General features: G+C 35.1%; 1 protein-coding gene across 4 annotated transcripts in view; it reads left to right on the top strand.

The window, feature by feature from the left end:
- The window catches only part of TRDMT1 (tRNA aspartic acid methyltransferase 1), a 49,425-nt gene extending 27,335 nt beyond the window's left edge, over nucleotides 1–22,090 (top strand). For 2 of the 4 annotated variants that reach the window (XM_084871303.1, XM_084871306.1), the window contains 8 exons: nucleotides 288–359; nucleotides 980–1,045; nucleotides 2,273–2,342; nucleotides 3,550–3,633; nucleotides 5,158–5,501; nucleotides 7,713–7,770; nucleotides 8,948–9,077; nucleotides 14,292–15,534. In XM_084871303.1, coding sequence (XP_084727429.1) covers nucleotides 288–359; nucleotides 980–1,045; nucleotides 2,273–2,342; nucleotides 3,550–3,633; nucleotides 5,158–5,501; nucleotides 7,713–7,770; nucleotides 8,948–9,077; nucleotides 14,292–14,392 — 925 coding nt within the window. In that variant the 3' untranslated portion in view covers nucleotides 14,393–15,534. Of the gene's footprint in view, nucleotides 1–287; nucleotides 360–979; nucleotides 1,046–2,272; nucleotides 2,343–3,549; nucleotides 3,634–5,157; nucleotides 5,502–7,712; nucleotides 7,771–8,947; nucleotides 9,078–14,291; nucleotides 15,535–21,709 lie in introns of those variants that run through there. The other 2 variants (XM_084871305.1, XM_084871304.1) reach the window with 2 other exon arrangements.
- The last annotated feature ends 836 nt before the right edge of the window (nucleotides 22,091–22,926 follow it).

Raw genomic sequence — 22,926 nt, 5'->3', positions numbered from 1 at the left:
GGAGAGTAATTGATTTTATTCTTCATTGGCTTTTTCTTCTTCTTTGTCTCATGTAAGTTGTTTGGCATTTTGTTTTGTAAAAATAAATTTTAAGTTTGTTTATTAGATAGGCAAGGCTTTAAAAAAATCAAAAGAAGTGCATTTTGTCCTCTGTGCAATACAGATGATCATATTTATTGTGAAGACCAATTAATTTTAATGCATTTGGTTGTGACTTTTTAAAAGAGATTTGATATCTTTATATAACATTTTTTATAAACTTACTTGTGCTTTCTCAATCCCTTTAGAATTGGTCTGCAAGGTGATGTGACTGATCCAAGGACGAATAGCTTCTTATATATTCTAAATATTCTCCCAAGGTAAAAACCTTAAGATTTCTGTACAAGTTTACCTTGAATTTAAAACTGTGGATCTGGCAGAATGTGATGTTGGACATTTTATAGAGATTAGTAGTTTATACATGCTGCCTGCAGATACTGTGCATGCCATTTATCTTCTTCTCTCATGAATAATAAGATTACTGCAAATGTTTGCTGATTCCACAGTTGCCATTACAGCGAGTGTCAGGGAATTACAGCCTAATAGCTAAATTCTGTTGCCTTTGCTCATAGTATTAATGCAGATGAAGCATATGTTAGCGAATGCTGTTGTTTGTGGCTGGAAGCCTGTGCTAGCCCTGTGTAAATGGCAGCCGTTGAGTTGCATCAGAGGCTCTGTGTGAACCCATATTTTGAGATAAACTCAATGGAAATTAACAATTTAAATGTTAACTTTATCAGGTATGCCATGATTATGGGGAAAATGAATAAAATATGAGTTGTATTCATCCCTTATGAAATTCTTTTATAAAAAAAGGAGAGTTCAGAAAATTGCTTACCTCATATTTCCCAAAAATAAGGAATTTCTTTATTTTGTTCTTAACAATGAGATTTTTGGAATTCTATTAGTTTTGTTTTTGTATTTTTTGTATTTTTTTTAGGTTACAAGCATTACCGAAGTATATTCTTTTAGAAAATGTTAAAGGTTTTGAAGTATCTTCTGCAAGGTAAAACATGTATTTGTCTTGTGTTAATCTTAGCTGTTGTGAAATAAAGGCCTTAAAAAATAAACATGTACATTCTGGCATTTTATATGTTATATATTTTATTCATTAATATTGATTTCGAAAAGCATCGGAAAGTTAAGTTAAACTGATTCTCTCCCATTCTGATGTTCGAAATTTTCCAGAATGAGCAATTATTTTAATAAGATTGGTATCTCTCAATTTTAGCTGCTTATATTGGTGCTTAGTTCTTTAGAAGTAGATATGTTTTTAGTAAGAATTGGCCCTTAAGATCCATCTATATTGTCATAAATGGCAGTATTTATCTTTTCTATGGTTGAGTAGTGTTACATTATGTATGTATATCATATTTTCTTTATCCAATTATCTGTTGAAGAATCTTTAGAATATCATGTTAAGTAAAGTAAGTCAGACATAAAAGGTTAAGAACCATATGATTTCACTCATATGTGGAATACAAAACTGAAAGTAACCATGAACAAATAAGCGAAGCAAGCAAATAAGAACTCATAGACACGGACAACAGTATGATTGGTGGTTACCAGAGGGAAGGGCGGTGTGGGGGAGTAATAAAGGGTAAAGGGGGTCAAATATATGGTGACAGAAGGAGACTTGACTTTAGTTGGTGGACACACAATGCAACATACGGATCATGTATCATAGAATTGTATACTTGAAACCTATATAATTTTATTAACTCATGTCACCGCAATAAATTTAATTTAAAAAGAAAAGAAAAAAAGAATTGGTCCTGTGGACAGGCTTTTTCTGTCACACAATCAGACAGAGGAAGAAAGCCATGTATTGGGGCCTTTTCAGATGGTAACCCAGCTGGAGAGAAAGCATGCACACTTTTTATTTAGCTGCTGTCTTTAGCAGTATTCTCCCATCTGACTTACTACAGATAATTCCATTTCTCATAGCAAATTTAGCATCATTCGGTTTAGCAATTCTGTCGCTTATCAGTTTGGATAAATTATCTGATAGCTGTATTTATTTAAAATAGAAATTATCATTGTCTTTTTTTGAGAAATGTAATTTCTCAAGTACTGCACTTAATGAAGACCTAGGATCACTCTCCTTCTAAACAACTTGAGTGTAGGAACAGTTTTCAGTTAAAATGAAATTTTATGTATATATTTTATATAAGATCCCAACTTTAAGGTGAAAGCATTTCATTTCCATTTCCATTTATTTTTGTCTTTTCAGAGACCTGTTAATAAAAACAATAGAAAATTGTGGCTTTCAGTACCAAGAATTTCTATTATCACCAACCTCTGTAGGTACCGCAGTTATAAACTCATATAAATTTTCTCAAAGGTAATTTGAATCTGTAAGAAAAATAGATCTATTTGGATAATATTATAGGTAAATCTTAAAATTACTTCAGACATGGGTTTTACTTTCTAAAGACTATAGTGCAGGCTTATATATTCATTTATACTTATTTTATGAAAAATATATAACTTGAGGTTCATAGAGAATATATTTTTCTTTCCACACAGAAAAAATAAGTGTGTTTTGAAATTATGTGCCATATGGTATTTCCACAATGGGTGTGCTGTAGTTTAGTAATGCTTCAGAATAAAAAAAAAAGAACATATCATAATATTTTAATTTCTTTTATTGGGACATTTCATTAATATGCAAATAGTGCTTCTATTTCTAAATTTTAAAGTTAAAAAGCAATAAATATTAAAAGAAAACCCATTTCAAAAATTAGATGTCCATGGTTTTGTTTTCATTTTCTGTTGCTCTTATTGAATTTAAGTGTATCCTAAGATTACAAAGCAAGTACATTAAAAAGTCTTATCATTCACAATGACTTCTCTTTGGACCAGGATTTATAGTAAATTACTCCATAGTCAACCCAAATAGCAAGGGGAAAAATAGATGCAGTAGATAATAAGGGAATTGTAACCTTTATCCATCTTACTCTTTTCAGTTTGCTCATTTATTCAATAAATCTTTATTGAATGAACATTTGCTTTGCAGGTGAACTGTTATTTATGGACTGTGTAAACTAATATTACACTTTAAACTTAAAAGAAATTAATACCAATAAAAAAAATTAGATGTTCCACTGTGAAAATTGAAAATGTATCTAATCTCTAATTTTAATATTTATTGCTTTTTAACTTTAAAATTTAGTGAATTATTTTTTTAATAAAATGAGGTAACAAATACCCAAGAATAACTATATTTTATAGTTAATATATTATCAATAATGAATGTAAAAATGTCTATATAACTTCTTACCTGGAAAATATAAAATTAAAGTGACCCATAGACATATGATTTATTAGATTCAATCTTTATTTAATTCAAATAAAGGTACAAAGCAGCAGTTTAAAGGGTTTAAGGATTATGCAAAGTAGTCTTTCACACCTCAGTAACATAATTTTTTATGGCAGAGGCTAAATGTATACCTGTATGAACTTCTTTGCTAGGTGCTAACAGTTGATAGAGATCTCTTTCATTTCCAGCTTGGCATTCCAAATTCAAGGCTACGGTATTTCCTTATTGCAAAGCTTCAGGCAGAGCCATTACCTTTTCAAGCCCCTGGTCAGGTATTATTGTAATTGTTGTTATCATCATCATTATTATATGTGTGTGTGTGTGTGTGTGTGTGTGTGTGTGTGTGTGTGTGTGTGTGTATGTATGTACTACATATATATATATATATATATATATATATATATATATATATATTATATATATTGTAAATATATTCAGTCTGCTCATTTATTTCAGGAACTACTTTGCAGAGGCTTCTATGTACTATCTCATTGCGTCTATAATAAATCATGCATAGGTCTATCCCCTAGGCCAGTGGTTGGCAAACTCATTAGTCAACAGAGCCAAATATCAACAGTACAAACATTGAAATTTCTTTTGAGAGCCAAAATTTTTTTAAACTTAAACTTCTTTTAACACCACTTCTTCAAAATAGACTCTCCCAGGCTGTGGTATTTTGTGGAAGAGCCACACTCAAGGGGCCAAAGGGACAGATGTGGCTCGCGAGCCGTGGTTTGCCGACCACTGCCCTAAGCCTTTTCTTCTCCTGGTGACACATTTATTGCCTTAAACAAAATAAAATTTTTTTTTCATCATTAGAAAAAAACATGAATTAAAAGTGTAAAAAATTACCATTAGTGCAGTTACCCTTTTTTCCCTCAACAAAATCCATCGGTTCTGTTTTCATGGAAGTCAATGCTATTTAGCTTTAATTGATTAAAATGTAGTAATGAGTAGTACAAACTAGAATAAAATGTTTAGTTGCTATAGATAGAATATCTGATTATTCAAGTAGTTATACATCCTTCTCTCAGCAATTGGTCTGAATAATATAGTTTCAGTGGTTCAGTGAAGCTCTCCATAACTATCACAGGTGAGAACTTAAAAGTCATGTCCTACTAACAGGGGCTCAATAGTGTCATTTTAATCCCCTGCGGTACAGTACCAATATATCTCCCTTCCCTTAGTGGGCAATTCCAAAAAGAATGTACAAAGCATTTTAACAAAGACTTCATTAAAAATTCCTGGAACTTTGTTTGTTTTGCAAAATAGGACATTATACATGGTTACATGTTTTGCAGGAACAAGTTTTTCCTATGGGACTCAGGAGTAGAAATAACCTTTCAGGGTGAAAAGTGCTTTTCTTTTTTTAGTTACTAGTTTTCCTTTAGATTATGGGTATGTTCCAGTTTTTCTTCTTTGATGAAGTAGACGGCAAACTCAAATCCAAAGTGCATTTTCTAGAAATGTTAATGTTGCTTCTAAACTTTTTTCAAAGATATGATACTCTACATTTATTCAACATATTTCCTGTTACTTTGTTGGATATTTTTATTAATAAATACACAAAACAGCAACTCAATGAAATAAATAATCTGCAGTCAGATGATACTATACCTATATGAAGAATAACTTGTGATAATTTATATAAATACAAATAAACCACAGTTTTTATCTTTCAAATGACACTTTTATAAAGGCTTAAATAATTTTTGCATAATGTTGACTGGACATTATTAATTTATTTTATTTTTAATAAAGCTTTGGACAATATGTATATTTTTGTTTAATGCCAGGTACTGATGGAGTTTCCCAAAATGGAATCTGAGCATCCTCAACAACATGCAAAAGATGCAGTAAATAAAATTGAAGAAAAGAAAATTGAACCAAATGTTTGCTTTGATAGCAGCAGACAGTGTTCAGGAAAAGAAGCCATTCTTTTTAAGCTTGAAACTGCAGAGGAAATTGACCGGAAGCATCAACAGGACAGTGATCTCTCTGTACAAATGCTAAAAGATTTTCTTGAAGATGATATTGACATGAATCAATACTTTTTGCCACCAAAGTCATTGCTGCGTTATGCTCTTTTGTTTGACATTGTTAAGCCCACTTGCAGAAGGTCCATGTGCTTTACAAAAGGGTAGGTTTTAAAGAGAGTCTATTCATGGGATATCCAAAATAACCAGGTTTTTATACTGTTGTCTCTTTTAGTTCTTCTCAAAACGAGGAGCATTTTATAAAATGTTTCTGCTAGAATTTTTTTTCCACCCTTAATTGCCTGCTTTCATGTTCCAATAGAATACATGAGTGAAAATTCCTTCTGGCAGAACAATGTGTATACAACCCATAAAAGTGCTCATAAAAGACAATGCCATTTGTTTGGTGACTTCCATGGGAGCTTAAAATATGGTTTATATATGGGGTAAATTACTAATTTTTTAGCACCTTTCATTTTATGCTACATCAGACCTCAAAAGTTTATGTTTTCTCTCATGATCAATATATAAGAAGAAATTAGCCGAAACCGGTTTGGCTCAATGGATAGAGCGTCGGCTTGGGGACTGAAAGGTCCCGGGTTCGATTCCGGTCAAGGGCATGTACCTTGGTTGCGGGCACATCCCCGGTAGGGGGTGTGCAAGAGGCAGCTGGTCGATGATTCTCTCTCATCGATGTTTCTGACTCTCTATCTCTCTCCCTTCCTCTCTATAAAAAATCAATAAAATATATTTAAAAAAAAATATATATATATATAAGAAGAAATTAAATTTTAGTATCAAAATACAAAATTGAATAATCTGGCTCATGTTAGAGTACATTTTAAATTTTATTCCATTTTTTAAGTAATAATAAATTCTCCTAGTTCAAATTACAAAAGGCACTAACATTTTAAGACTCCCTTCTACTCTGTGTCTTGGCCATTCAGTTTTCCTCACTTCATGTAACCAGTGATTTCAATTTACTGCCTAATCTTCCAGAGGTATCGTGTGAAGGTGCATTTAAATACACATGTATATTTTGCCCCCTCCTTTAAAAAGTGGTAATATATCATATCTATTTTTACATATGTGCCCTTTTTTTTTTTTGCACAATATAAATTGGATATTATTGCATATAAGTACATAAAGAACTTCTCTATTTTCATGGTCTGGGTATATCTTAATTTCTTTTACTGGTTACCTTTGAGTTATTTCTTGAATGTTAATATATATTTTCACCAATATTTTAAAACCTAAAAAGAAGGTAAAATGTAGGTCTTTCCAGAAAATATGAAAGATCCTTGATTCAGCTTTATTAATGCTATTCAACTTCATTTGATACGTAGTCTTCTCTTTTTACTTACTAGCTAGCTATCCTGCACAAGACACTATGTTCATGATATAGTCATACCAAATTCATTCTGATTTCATCATAATTGGCCCCTGTACTTTCAGGACAACAGGTTTATTGCTTTTCATTACCTTAAAAGACTTCACTCAGCTGCTGTCTATTTCCAAGTCCAATAGGTTTTTTTTAGGAATCTAATAAAAGAAGACATCAATTTTCTAATAAAAAATATCCTTGAATTTTTTTGTAGCTATAAAAATGATATAAAAGAAGCCTTATGATATGATATAAAGGTTGTTTTAGAGTGGATAATACAAATATACATATATAATATGTGAGAAAACAATTTGAGAACAATTTTTCCATGCTGTGACTTTCTTTAATTTATACTTTAAATTGATCTATTAGGAAAAATAATAATGATGATATATTGAACAACCAGCTTGGCAATGATCTTAGGGGAAGAAATATTACTAGTACCTTGCAGTAGTCTCATTTTTGTATGAAAAGAGTAAAAACGTACTGCGTGACAGTAAGAGGCAGATACATATTGAGTGGGCCATGTTCGTCATGATACTGGAGAGTAGGACCTTGTGTTCATGAGAATAAATGATAGTCTGGCTTTATAAAAAGAGCAGCAATTTATTTTTACCTGCCTAACATTTGGTTTGAAGTAGAAGGGATATAAATTTGAATAGTATTTAGATATAAAATTGGAACAAGTTCATACTTATAAGTGACGAACATTTTAAAAATGACAATACAAAGAAATGGCAATTGATAATACATAATTCAAAATAGTATTTACACAACTCAAAATACTGCCAAATTTAGTGTCTGAGAAGCTTAAATAAAATGATCTTATATCTCTCATCCAGTTATTTTTAAATCATTAAGCCTATGTATATGATGATATCAGAATGTTACAGAAGGATAGAATTATGTAGATTGATTAATTTGTTCAGGAAATATTTAAGAAATTTTGCATTAACAAATACATTAGATAATATTTGTGTTAATTTTTCAGTTATGGGAGGTACATAGAAGGGACAGGATCTGTATTACAGACTGCAGAGGATGTGCAGGTACTGTGGATGCTTTAGAATTTAATTATTTGAAAATTATTTTAAATAAAATTATTTTTAATACTTAAAATTTGAAAATAGCAAAATAATTTTACATGTTCTATTGAAAATGGACATATATATTATTCATATTTATATTCAGATATTGTAATTCTTTACTGTAGAAAATGTTCTTGCTGCATAAGTTTATGTAAAAAGAATATTTTGTTTTTATTTTCTTTTTTTTCTTACCTTCTGTATTTTTTATTCCACAAAGAGGAAATTGGCATTCAGTGTGCAACAGTTAATTTCTCTAAAATTTTCTACAAATATCTAAAAATTGGGGACTTCTTTTGGAGCACATACTATGATTTTTAGGGAAAGAAGTCCATGTTTTAGCAAAGCATTTTGTTAATATTTCAATTATAAACTCTTTATGGTATCACGGTTGAATATAAGTTTGATATTTTGCAAAATTTATACTTTTGAATATGTTTGAATTGAAATCACATTATCCTCTTTTATAATGATTTAAACTCACTATTAATAAAATCTACCCGTTAAAATCCTATCAGAGGCAACTGAATATCTGTATTTGAGAAATCATATTTATTAAGTATATTTTATTATTTTAAGAAAATGTTATGAAATTGATAACAAACAATAAACATTTTAATGATGTATCTGTTAAACATAAAATTGACCTCATTGATTGATCAAGTTTTTTTTATATTTTCCTCTATTTTTTGTTATATTGTCTTTTATCATTTATATTCTAATTTAATTTTGAGAAATCAAAAATGACAGATACATTGCAAATATCCTGATCTGTTGAACATTGAGCTTTTGTTCATTTTCGAAGTTTATATTGCCATTGATGAGCCAATTATGTAGTTTATTGAAGAGATATTTTGCTCTGTGCTGTCATGTGTTATAGCTGACATTCTATCGTTTTTAAACTGTCTCACAAAAGGTGATCTTTTCTTCTTTTCTTTTTTTTTTTTGTAAGCAGAAAGAACTTATTATTTATTTTATTGTTTAAGGTATTATAAATAGTAGTACATGTCTTCTTTTTTTTTTATCCCCATTGACCTTCCCCCCCCCCCCCCCCCCTGCCTTCCCACTGTAGTTTGAAAGTCTGTCTTAACAAATCTAATTGCAGTATACTTTATCAGTTATCTTGGGGCTTTTCTTACAGATTGAGAATATCTACAAATCTCTTACCAATTTGTCACAAGAAGAAAAGATAACAAAATTGTTAATGCTTAAACTTCGATATTTTACTCCTAAAGAAATTGCAAATCTCCTTGGATTTCCTCCAGAATTTGGTATGTGGGATACATGCAAATATCAGCTTTTGTTAAAGATCCTCAAATTCATTAGGGACTCATATGTGTATTTTATGAAATCTTTGCTTAGACAGATGGATGTAAGAAACCTTATTTCTTTCCTGATTGTGCCATTATTGACATATTTCTTTCCTCGCCTTTCACGTTCATTTATAGCCTGCCTCAGACCAGTCCCTTTAAACTTGTGTCCCTTCCCCTTTACTCTGGTTATGGTCCTGAGTGATTTTCAGGAACAGAGAGCCAAATCAGCAATTTCCTGCCTCCTTCATGGATGGATGTTAATAGTATCTTTCTCCAGCTTATTTTCTTGCTCCCAGTGGTCCTGATTTAATAATAACCCAACATTAGATTGTGTGAAAAAATGCCTAGAATTGTCTTTTTTATGAAGAAATTAAAAGGAGGTTGACGAATTTATTTATTATTTTTGCATTCAAAGATCCATTCTTATCACTCATGCGCTTATGTCCTTTCCTACAAAGTTTAAGTGGAGAAAAGAGAATGTGGAGAAGCATCCAGAAGGAGCTGTCCTAATGGAAAGAAAGGGTGACTCAGGACACAGGTGCCAGAAGCTATGAAAATTAGGGGATCTGATGCAGGGAATCTCAGGAACAAAACTAAAATAGATACAGCTGTAGAGGAAGACAAAGTCCTAACTCTTTTCGCAGTCTGGGAGTTCTAGGGGCTGTTGCTATTAAGAGATGGGGACACATTGCCTTTACTTCTTAGAGAAGCCCTGTCTCTTCCTGGTCCTTCTTCCTGTGCCCTCCGCTGTATGGATGGCATGTCTGAGGCTGTGGCACCTGTGCTCTGCCCTGTATGGATGGCATGTCTTAGGCTGAGGTGGCTGTGCTCCCAGTACCTGGCTCTTGCGAAGGGGGAAGACAGACCTCCTTAATGTGCTTCCAGGGCTATACCAGGAGGGAATGTGTTTTTGATGGCTCTGAAGTTTGAATGCAGAAAAGCCAATTTGCTAAATCAAACATTATAATAGTATTATAATACAGTACTATTCTTGAAGCACAAAATGGGCTAAATAGATCATGTTTTAAATTCTAAATAATGGATTACAGATGAAGTTTTAGAGCAGAGTAACAAACTGCTAATGCAGTTTGACTACGTCTTGGTAATTGATTTTCTGAACATAGTCACAGCAACCATGTAGTTGTTTATTTTGTAGTCCACTTTTTTCTCGGTGATCTCATTCAGTCACAAACGTCCTGGGGAGTGTTGTTTAAGAAAAACATAGACTTTCCTTGTCTTAGTTTATGTCACAAAATGAATGAGAAGATCATAAAACAAAGAGCTGAGAGCTAAACTCAAGAATTCCCAGTCTGCTCTCCTTGTTATTATTTCTTTCTTTCTTTCTTTCTTTCTTTTTTTTTTTTTTTTTTACAATGAACAATCAAAGGTATTTTCAACAGTACTAAAGGGAGAAAAGAGATTTATTATGTAATAACAAATAATTCCTGTTTTATTTGAAAGCTTTTTCAAATAATACTCATCAGTTTTATAACATTGAACCTAATCATGTACCCCAGAGTCTGACTGAGTTTGAATCTAGCTGTTCCTTAATTACTCTCTGCCTTAGTTTACACATCTATAAAATGGGGATAATTACAGCACCAAATTCATAGGGTTGTTGTGACAAGTAAGTTAGTATATGTAAAATGTTTACACCCTGACACATAATTTAAAATTTTTAAGTATCAGCCTTTATTTATTTATTTATTAAATATATATTTTATTGTTTTTTACAGAGAGGAAGGGAGAGAGATAATGAGGTAGAAACATCAATGAGAGAATCAGCTGCCTCTTGCACACCCCCCACTGGGGATGTGCCCACAACCAAGGGACATACCCCTGACCGGAATCGAACCTGGGACCTTTCAGTCCACAGGCTGACTATCAACTGAGCCAAACCGGTTTCGGCCAGCCTTTATTTTTTAAATCATCAACATTTTTTTCATTGGTTAACTTTTTTTCAAATATGTGATCTGTTTGTATAGTCAGACTTGCCTTGATGTCACCACTGAGCAGCACTATGACAGAACTGTCCTTCCCATGCGCTTTTGACTTTATTGACTCTGGGTCCAAAATGGGCACTGTGTGAGCTGCCTGTCCTCTGGCAATGATGGATGTGCATTGACTTTTCCGTACATTTGTCCTGGTTCTCTTTGTGACTGACTAGCGGTATGCATTTGTGAGAGAGCAGGCTTTGGAAGAGAGGAACACTCATCTACACTTACTAAAGGAAAGCTGCTAACTTGACCTCATTCTATTCTTTTTTTTTTTTTTAATATTTTTTGTCTATGAGGATTATTATTATTTTTAATGCATCTAAGTTTTTTGAAAGACATCTTTTAATATGTAATCTTTCCATAGCTAGCTTAGATCTTAATATCTAAATTTATATATAAAATACACAGACATATATAATTTTTACAAATCTGACTTGTTCTCAAATTTATATTGCAAAAGATCATCCTTACAATATTTTAAAAGTCTGTTTTTAGGTATATTTGTACCTCTGAATACTTTGAACTTACTAATTTTTGAGATGACTAATGTACTTGACTAAGACATATTATCTTTATAATAGCAATTTTATTATTATGCTCAATTGCAAATATAGTTTTACTATGGCAATCAATGTTATTTTATTGTAGTAAATATAATGTCAAGTGTTGATGAAGCAACTTTACCTTAATCAGATCTACCCACCTTTTGGTCCTCACAAATATATGAAATGCTGCTATTCTTTTTTTATTGTATTTTCTATTGATTTTTTTTTTTGTATAATTTTTTTTAAAAGTTATCTTTATTGTTGAAAGTATTACAGATGTCTCCTTTGTTTTCTTTTTCTTTTTCTTTTCTTTTTCCCATGGACCAACTCCACACTGGCGCCTCCCAGGCCTTCACCATGGGCTATGCATATGTGCATATAAATTCTCTGGTTAATCTCTAATCTCTACTCCCCACCCTGCCTCCCTTAATTTTATTATCTACTTGCTTTACTTTGATATAATTCCTATGCCAAAAGCTACTGAATGTGAATTTCTAACAGTGTAACTAACATGCTCTGTACTCTGAGGCATATATAATCTTTGATGTTGATACTCACAAGGCTTTGTCCCAGCAAATGTAGTATCCGCGGGCCATTTTGTTTTGAAAAAGAATGTAGCAAATAGAAGTTCACATAAGAAAGTTCATTTGTGGAAGCACAATATAAAAAAATCATCTGTGAGGAACTTGTATCCTAAATATATATAAAGAACTCTTACAACTCAAATATAAAAAGAAAAATAATCAAATTTTAAAATGGGCAAAGGATTTGAGTAGATATTTCTCTGAAGAAGATAGACAAATGGCCAATAAGCACATGAAAAGATGTTCAACATCATTAGTTATAAGGGAAATGTAAATCAAAACTATAATAGATACCATTTCACAAAAAAGTCAGTGCTGAAAAAGACGAGGAGAAATCGGATCACTTGCATATTGCTGATGGGACTATCAAATGGCACAGCCACTTTGGAAAAACAGTCTGACACTTTCTCAGATGTTACACATAGAGTTTTTGTTTGACCCAGCAATTTCACCCCTGTAGGTATCCAAGAGAAGGAAAAATAAATGTCCACGCAAATGCGTATACTTAAATGTTCATAACCGCTATATTTATAATAATTAAAAAGTAGGGGGGAAAAAACAACAACTTCTATCAACAGAATGAATGGATAAATAAAACTTAGTATATCCATACAACAGAATGTTACTTGGCTATAGAAGGGGAATGAAGTATTACATTCTGTAACATAAATGAAACTTGAAAACATTTTGCTGAGTGAAAGAAGCCAGACACAAAAGCAGCACATTGTATGGTTCCATCTATATGAAACTAGAGGCCCTTGTGGCCTGTGCGGATTGTGCCCTCTCGCAGTCTGGGACCCCTCGCTCCTTACCCCCTGCCTGCTCGCTGCTCCTTTCTCCTTGGCTTGCTGCTCCTTAGCGCTGATGCTGAGGCGAGAGAGGCTCCTGCCGCCACCAGTGAGCCTGGCTTCTGGTTGAGCAGCGCTTCCCCTGTGGGAGTGCACTCATCACCAGGGGTAGCTCCTGCATTGGGCATCTGATCGCCCACAACTGCCTTCCCCTGCTTGATCCCTCCCAACTGCCCTCCCCTTGCTGGCCATTTTGTGGCAGCCATCTTGTGTACACATAGGGGTGGCCACCTTGTGTGTTGGAGTGATGGTCAATTTGTATATTACTCTTTTATTAGATAGGACTAGAGGCCTGGTACACAAAATTCATGCAGGGGGGTGGGGTGGGGAGGGGGGTGCCCCTCAGCCCTGCCTGCACCCTCTCCAATCTAGGACTCCTTGAGGGATGTCCAACTGCGTGTTTAGGCCTGATCCTACTGGGATGGGAATGATTAAAGTGTTCTGGAATTGATGATTAAAATGTTCAGGAATTGCCCTGGCAAGTGTTGATGTTAGCATCTGCCCATGCATGAAAAGGTTGAAGGTTCATTTCCAGTCAAGGGCATGCACCTAAGTTGCAGGTTCAATCCCCAGCCCTGGCTTAGGCTCAGTTGGGAGGTAACTCATCTATGTGTTTCTCTCATATCAATGTTTTCTCACCCCCACCCCCCTGCATCTTCCTCTCTGTCCCCCTCTGTGCCTCCCACTCTCTCTAAAAATCAATGGAAAAAATATCCTCGGGTGAAGATTAACAACAACAAGATGTTCTAGAATTATAATGGAGATGTGTGCAAAATTTGTGCCTATACTAAAAACCATTGAATTGTACACTTTAAAAGGGTGACTCTTATAGAATATGAATTGTATCTTCAAAAACCTGTTATTAAATAAGACATTGTGAAATAATGTTAGCCACTGTTTTTCCTAAAATATACTAATATCCAAATATCTAGGAGTACTGTGGATGTTATATATATGTGTGTGGGCACAGCGCATAGTATGATATGGGATATTACAACATCACATTGTGTGTACAAGGTACTCTTACATATGTTTTCAGCTCTAAATCTCTAAATTCTCATTTGTTAATTGAACTTTGTGGAGACCTTAGGAACTTATTTATGTAAATGATCACTGTACTCTTACTAAAGGATATATCCTTTTATCTCTGAAGTTAATACAAATGATTGTATTACAAATTGTTATCTCTCTTTTCTAGGATTTCCTGAGAATATAACAGTGAAACAGCGTTATCGACTACTTGGAAATAGTCTCAACGTACATGTAGTAGCTAAACTAATCAAAGTACTATATGGATAATCTTAAATAACTTTGAAAGATGGTCACAATATTCCTTCATATCCAGACGGTAATTCTGAAATTCTAGTTTAATTAATTTTGACAAAATTTAACCAAATTAACTTAATTTCTCATAACAATTTTGAATGTATCACAAAAATGCCAATTTGTTTCCTTACATTTATATTACTGTCTTTTGTAAAGTGAAATTATTATTATTCTTTAGGTGAATATATTTTCATATGAAGTCATTAAATATAACATTTTTTATAATATGGTATTATATAACTTTAGGAACATTAGAATTTTAATGTTTACATCAATCCTATATATCGATAATTTGCAAATTGGCTATCCCACTCTTACACAAGATGTCCAACCCCATGTGGTCACAAGATGGCCAGCAAGGGAGGGCAATTGTGTGTGACCAGTCTAGCAGAGGAGGGCAGTTAGAGGTGACCAGGCCTGCAGGAGAGAGCAGTTGGGATGACCAGGCTGGCAGGGGAGGGCAGTTGGGGGCAATCAGGCAATTAGGATGGCAGAGGAGCAGTTAGGCTGGAAGGGGAGTGGTTAGGGGTGATTCAACTGGCAGGCAGAAGTGGTTAGAGTAAGGTGACCAGATTTTAACATTGGTGAAGCAGGACATCATTGACCTGGGAGTGGGGAGGTTCTTTTTTAAAAAAAATATATTTTATTGATTTTTTACAGAGAGAAAGGGAGAGAGAGAGAGAGCTAGAAACATCGATGAGAGAGAAACATCGACCAGCTGCCTCTTGCACACCCCCCACTGGGGATGTGCCTGCAACTCAGGTACATGCCCTTGACGGGAATCGAACCCGGACCTTTCAGTCCGCAGACCAACGCTCTACCACTGAGCCAAACCGGTGTCGGCATGTGGGGGGGGGGGTTCTTGATTAAAAATTTGATCTATATGGAGCAACAAAAATTTTCATAGAATGCAAAAATAGTATTGTAATATATTTTTTTAAATTTCAACATAAGTACAATTTACAAATATAATAAATAAAAAAATTATGTATAGTTGTGTCACTTCAAGGCGTGCACTAGACTTTTTGCCACCACTATAAAATATAAATAATATGAGTACTGTCTGCTAAATTCAAGAAAATTTATGTATTTATGAAATAAATAAATAAGTTACTTACCTAAATTATCCGAATAGCTGATTTGTAATGACATCACTTGTTTAACTAGATTACTAGCAAGCAGTACGATGTGTATCTTCTGAGAGACAGTTACAAAATGTTTTCGTCATTGCCAATCCCCAAAAATGCCATTGTTCATTAAGTCCAAACAATGGTGGTCGAATTCTAACAACTGACCAACAATGTGAACTTTGATAAGCAGTTCTCCATAATCAGTTCTCAACAATTATTTGTTATTATTAAAGTTTAACATTATAAAATTAACAAAAATAATATAAAACTCATATCCTGGCTAAATAGCCACATGGCTGCCGAAAACCGTATGTTCCCTTCCCGTTCTCCCGCTGTTCCCTAGCTTGTCTTGCATTCTTTCCAAAAATCGGGACTTTTTTAAAATGCTGCGGGACTTGGGACAAATTGTTAAAAATCGGGACTTTCCCATCAAAAGCGGGACATCTGGTCACCTTAGGTTAGGGGCAATCAGGCAGGCAGGCAGGTAGGTAGGCAAGCAGTTGGGAGCTAACAGTCCTGGATTGTGAGAGGGATGTCCAACTGCCAGTTTAGGATCCATCTAGGGATCGGGCCTAAACCGGCAGTCAGACATCCCCCGAGGGATGAGAGATAATCATTGATTGGCTTCCTCTGGCACACTCCCTACTGGAGACTGAGCCTGCAACCCAGGCATGTACCCTGACTGGTAATTGAATCATAACTTCCTGGTTCTTAAGTCAATGCTCAACCACTGAGCCACACCAGCCAGGCACATATAGGTTTTTTATTTTATTTATTTTTATTTTTTTCTTTACTGATTAAGGTATTACATATGTGTCCTTATTTCCCTATTCACCCCACCCCCACCCACCCATGCCCTCTCCCCCTGTTGTCTGTGTCCATTGGTTAGGCTTATATGCATGCATAAAAGTCCTTTGGTTGAACTCTACCCCCTACCTCTCCCCTCCCCTACCTTCCCTCTGAGGTTTGAAGGTCTGATTGATGCTTCTCTGTCTCTGGATCTGTTTTTGTTCATAAGTTTATGTTGTTCATCATATTCCACAAATGAGTGATATCATGTGATATTTATCTTTTTCTGACTGGCTTATTTCACTTAGCATAATACTTTCCAGGTCCATCCATGCTGTTGCAAATGGTAAGAATTCCTTCTTTTTTTTTCTTTTCTTTTTTTTTTTTTTTTTTTTTTTACCACAGTGTAGTATTCCATTGTGTAGATGTACCACAGTTGTTGTTTTTGTTAATATATTTTATTGATTTTTTTACAAAAGAGGAAGAGAGAGGGATAGTCAGAAACACCGATGAGAGAGAATCATCGATCAGCTGCCTCTTGCACACCCCCCACTGGGGATGTGCCCGCAACATGCCCTTGACTGGAATCGAACCAGGGACCCTTCAGTCTGTAGGCTGACACTGTATCCACTGAACCAAACCAGTTTTGGCTGTTCCACAGTTTTTTAATCCACTCATCTGCTGATAGGCATTTAGGCTGTTTCCAAATCTTAGCTATAGTGAATTGTGCTGCTATGAACATAAGGGTTCATATATCCTTTCTGATTGATGTTTCTAGTTTCTTGGGATATATTCCTAGAAGTGGATCATGGGTCAAATGGGAGCTTCATTTTTAGTTTTTTGAGGAAACTCCATACTCTTCTCCACAGTGGCTGCAACAGTCTGCATTCCCACCAGCAGTGCACGAGGGTTCCTTTTTCTCCACATCCTCACCAGCACTTGTCAATTTGTTGATAATAGCCATTCTGACAGGTGTGAGATGGTACTGCATTGTCATTTTGATTTGTATTTCTCAGATGTTTAGTAACTTAGTGTGTTTTTTATGTCGCTTGGTCTTCCTTATGTCCTCTTTCCCAAAGTATCTATTTAGGTCCATTGCCCATTTTTTGATTGGGTTGTTTATCTTTCTTTTGCTAAGTTGACATATAGGTTTTTATTAATTTGTTTGGTGTCAGTATACTTTCACCTTCTCAGGAAACTTCATTATTGTTTCTTCTCCCTCATAAATATTCAAACTCACCATCTCAATCATTCATAGCATTTCCTGTGTTCAAGTCTCTTCTATATTAAAAACAATGACAGCAGGTAGAAACCTCCCTAGATTCTTGTCTTTTTTTCATCACTTCCCTTTCATAGCCAAACATCTTAGAAAGGTAATCTATATCTTATCTCTACTTAATCTCTCCTCTAACTCTTCCACTGCTCCAATATACCTTTGGCCTTGGTCAAACTGCCAAAAGAGCATTTACTATCATGATCAAGGACCTATGTGTGCCTGAGTTTTTCAGTCCTTATCTTCCCTGACTTAACAACAGTCTAAACTCTGTTTCTGGACACAGGTTTTCCCTTTGTCTAACATGGCATTGCATTCATTTTTTTAAAATTTAAAATATAGTTGACATTCAATATTATATTAGTTTCAAGTGTGCAACATAGTGATTCAACATTTATAAATCCTAATCCTTAGTGTTAGGCAGTAGAGCCAAAAGGCAGATAGGAAGATGTGAGTCGCCCTGAGCGATCCCCTTCAGAGCACCCTGAACATTGTGTCTGGCTAATAAGTCAGATCTGCACAGTGGGCACTGCCCTGTGCCTTAAAGAGTGAGAAAATATCTATATCAACCAATTTGCTCTTTTTCATAGGATAGAGCCTTTTAAAAAGTCAAAAAACAATTTTTGAAATTGTGAAAGTTGAGGGACTACCCAGCACTTTAAAAAATAATAAGAGTAGTGGGTAGGATTCCTTCACAAAAACCACAATCTGTCTTTTGCTCCAATTTCAACCTAGTTCAGGTCAGAAAGTTATTAAATTGAAGGCTTGTGAGAATAGAGAAATGAAGCTGAGAACAAATTAAAGTGGTTTAATTCTAGCCATCGCAGTACAGAATAAAGAGAATAGACAGACAGCTGTCAGAGGGAGGGAACTTGGGGGGCTGGGTGAAAAAGGTGAGGGAATAGCAAAAAGAGAAAAACAGAAACAGAACAGTGTGGTGGTTACCACAAGGAAAGGGGAGGGAAGGTAGTAGTAAAGGGTAAAACAGGGATAAATGGTGAAGGAAGAGACTTTGGGTGAACACACCACACAATACACCGATGATATAGCATTGTACACTTGAAACCTATATAATTTTATCAACCATTGTCACCCCAATAAGTTCAATAAAAAAAAAATTATAAACAGCTACTATGTCAGCCAACTGTAAGCACATACTAAAGGGCCTGGTCTGCAGGCCAGCTGTTGTGTCTGCACCCAAAGTAAAATAGTTCTGGTTGTTCTTTTTGTTTTGATAACTTCATTATTTTTTTTTAATATATTTTATTGATTTCTTACAGAGAGGAAGGAAGAGAGATAGAGAGCTAGAAACGTCGATGAGAGAGAAACATCGACCAGCTGCCTCTTGCACACCCCCTACTGGGGATGTGCCCGCAACCAATGTACATGCCCTTGACCGGAATCGAACCTGGGACCTTTCAGTCCGCAGACCGACGCTCTACAACTGAGCCAAACCGGCTTCGGCTGATAACTTCATTATTAAAACCAAAATTTAGAATCAAGGAGTTCCCAAATAAGCTAAGATAACACAATAAGGATCTAATTTTAAACCCATATAGATGAAATAGTTAAAAATGTATTTTCCTGAGTTGATTATGTTATTGAACAGGTTAACTTTTCATAATTTGGTCTTCAGCTTGGAACTATGGCTATTTAAGGCTATGAGTTATAAACTCACAAATAACTTTGGACTTTGAAATTGAGTGAGGGTCAGATGGTCTCAGCAATTTTTTCATAGTCTGTGATTGAGCCCATTATGTAATTTTTCAAGGATAGCCTTTGAACCTTCCTGTACTTAGAACTCTCTTCCTCTCAACTTCTAATGTCAAAGTGTGCTGCATACAACTACCAGATCAACTTCTTAACATGCATTTTTGATCCACCTCCAATCTTGCCTCTTCATTCATCATACTCAACAAGATATGTAGTTATGCCCATAATATTTCACTTTATTAGAAGGCAGTCAGAATTCTAAACATGTTCTTCAAAGTCAGTCTGTACCAGTGAACCTGTCTGCACGCTTCTCTTTCTCCTGTCATTCCTTCACTTTGCTACTAAAATTTTAAAATGTCAGGTTTTAAAAAATTTATTTCCCTAGCCACTCTGTCTGTCTTTAGGACTTCTAGGAACATCTTACAATAAGATACTTGTACTCTTCAAAAATCTTATGAAACCATGACCTAAAAACTGCATTACTATTTTTGTCTTGATTTGTGAGATTATTCCTTTTTAAGTTTATTTTTTCAATAAATATGAGCATATGCAAATAACTTTGACTTCTTACTCCTCAAGTTCTCAAATAAATTATTTCATACTTGCCATAGGTAAATATGGGTTCTGAGTCTTATTCTCAGTTATATCCAACACTTACAGCTCTCCCTCAAGTACACTATATTTGACTCCTAACGCTTTCAAAATCTAATTAAAAATATATAAATCTAGATAGAAATGTTCATAAAAACTAAAACATAGGAAATAAATTTTTTCATAGAACTCTTCTTTATAGCCTTATGTAGTCCTCATTTCTCTGCTTGAACATACTATGGTTTCATTGTTTACTGCAAGCATTTGCCCAGTATTTTGTTTGCATCTTTATATCTATTCATATCAGAGAAGATTTAAATTACAAGGCTGTAAATAGGGAACATGTTTATTTAGCCAAGTCAGCTCTATAATCAGATGAGATCACAATCTAAAGTCTAAAGACTCAGAGAGAGAGATCACAGAGGTTTGGAGCTGAACTCTTAATTATTGCTAAAGATTCAGTCCTCAGGATTCTGCCCTTCATGTCCAAGCTATTTTTTCTTAGAGATTTCGCTTTTTCCTACGTCAACCATTTTGCCCAGGACACCCAGAGGGCTCCAGATATTTTGCCTACGCCTTATTCTAAAATTTTCATGCAAGAAGACTTTTAACTTGAATATCTTCCTGTCACATCAAATTTAGTATATTTGAAAACATATCAATTTTTCTCCATTATAACAGCAGTTCTATTCATGACCAACTTTAATATTTTTCTTTATGGTACTGCTTCTCTCCCAGTCTCCTAAGTTCAAACCCCTCCAGCCAAAATCACCTTCACCTTCTTTCTCCTCTATTTCTTTCCATTTATAAGCATCTGTTAATAAAGTAGTCTTTCTAAGATGGCCTTTCCCGAACCATTATTTATTTTAGGAAAACAGCAAGTCATTTTAAAATTCTGAAAATATACCTCTATGTTTGCAACCAGATTTGTATGCTTGGCTAAACATGTGGACATTTAACAGATTTCAGCCTCCTGAATTTAATATATCATGGATATAATTTTTACTAAAATAGTTATTTTGCTCACTTAGCTAATTCCTTACACAAATACAGATACATTTTTATACACACAAATTATTGAAAATACCTAGTGGAATGTGATATTTCTTGTGCAGTATATATAAGCTGAGTGGTCTATGTAAGAACCCATCCTATGATGAATAGACAATATGCTGGATAGTTGCTATGATTTGAATTGGCTTTAAATTAAAAAACAATTCCTTGTTTTAGAGAATGTAAACTTCCTGGAAGGCAGAGATTTAAGTTATTTTTCAGTGCTGCCTTTTCAGTGATTACAATACCTGGCTCATAGTCACAATAAATATTTGTTAAATGAGTGAATATAGTTACCATATGGGTTGACAGACAAGCTGCATAAAGTCATCACATCATGAAGTTTATACTGCCTTTAAGTCATTCTCCTGAAAACTATTTAATTTGTGTTATTGGCGCTTTGCACACAGAGGAAGAGCCAAATTTACTCAAGTTTGAAATGTGATTTAAACAATAATTCTAGGATAGTACTTGCTCCTTGGCTTTAGAGAAAGTTGTGGCAGATAGAAAAAATTTTAAATGTTGTATTCTGACTTCTTGTCTGGACAAGAGCACAGACTCATTTCTTCTTGTCCCTCTCTGATAAGCATAATCGTGGTAGGTAGTTAGACAAGAGCAGAGTAAGACAATAGACCACATGCAGAGGGTCACCAGGGTAGAGAGCCCCTGGTACCTAGCAATGGACAAAACTACAAGCTCTTGCACCACCACTCCCTTAAGATTTATCTCTGAAGATGACAGTTGTGTTTCAGCTCCAGGCCCAGAGAAGCAGCAAAATCAGATGGAGCAGCGCCATGGCTGACATCAGGACCAGCTGAGATGACTAATGACCCCTGCCCTGGCGTTGGCCAATTAGTGGAGACCACTACCCTGAGGGGGCGCACCTGGGAAGCTGATGAATATTCTATTGAGATCCTTCCCTGGAACTTCCAGAGAAAAGCCTTTAAGACAGGGACCCCAGGCAAAAGTACTCTCTCTCTAGAGCATGCCCACATTTCCTCCCTCTTTCATCTCTCAAGACAAGCCTCCCTCCTCTCTCCCTCCCACCCCCACTGTAACTAATTTCCTGAACACATTTCTTCTATTATTTAGTTCTACCTCTGTGACTTCCTAAATAAAGTTATTCTTATAATTTGAGTCTTGACTCTAAATTCTTTCTTAGCCAGAACTCAAGTACCAAGGTTGTTGAACTGAGTTCTAACACCTAGTGCTATTTCGCTGCCAACGTAATGATCATTTCTGGATAAGTACAATTACAAGTTAATGCAAGAGGTATCAGAAAAAGAACCCTGAAAGATGGGATGAGGAAAACAAACTAGGTAGGTACTCCTAGGACTGGAGGGGAAACATAGTTGCAGCATGGGTATCTTAGGACCTCTCACCCAACAAAATAAGGTAAACAGGCGTGGTGTTCCCCACCCCCAACCTAGCAACATAAAGGAGCCCAGAATGACTCATTTCCACCCCAGATGGGACTGGAGTCCTGTTGATAAAACCAGGTGAGTCTGATACCACCAGCAAGGGCAGTATATAGGAATCCCCACTGACAAGTATCCAAGGGAAGCATTCTACTTCCCTGCCAGGCCTGAGACCTCTCTTGCTGAGAGATTTGGGCAACCAGAGGGCACCAGCAAGGAGGATCCCACCACCAAAGAGCCTGATCCAGGAAGCCTTTTCATCCCATGGGCAGGAGGCGCCGTCCCGCAACTTAGAGGCACAGGTGACCTGGCCTAGAGCAGCACCCTCAAGGACCATTGGGAGCCCGAGCAGCACCAGAAAAACTGAGCAGACCAAAATAACTGCAAAGGCGCTGACAATGAACTGTTACTGGAATCACAAGCCAAAAGGTAGGCCTGAAGCTGCATGCTAACCATAAACACACTGACCGACGGACTGCTAAAATAAAAGATTAATATAGGGTGCAGAGAGTCCTAATGTAATAGACAAGATACCCAGGA

This window comes from Pipistrellus hanaki, assembly GCF_964339955.1.
Source record: "Pipistrellus hanaki genome assembly, chromosome: 1".
NCBI classification, from domain to species: Eukaryota; Metazoa; Chordata; class Mammalia; order Chiroptera; family Vespertilionidae; genus Pipistrellus; species Pipistrellus hanaki.
The sequence above is the reverse complement of the archived record's forward strand: the minus strand, read 5'-3'. Positions and strand labels throughout refer to the sequence as shown.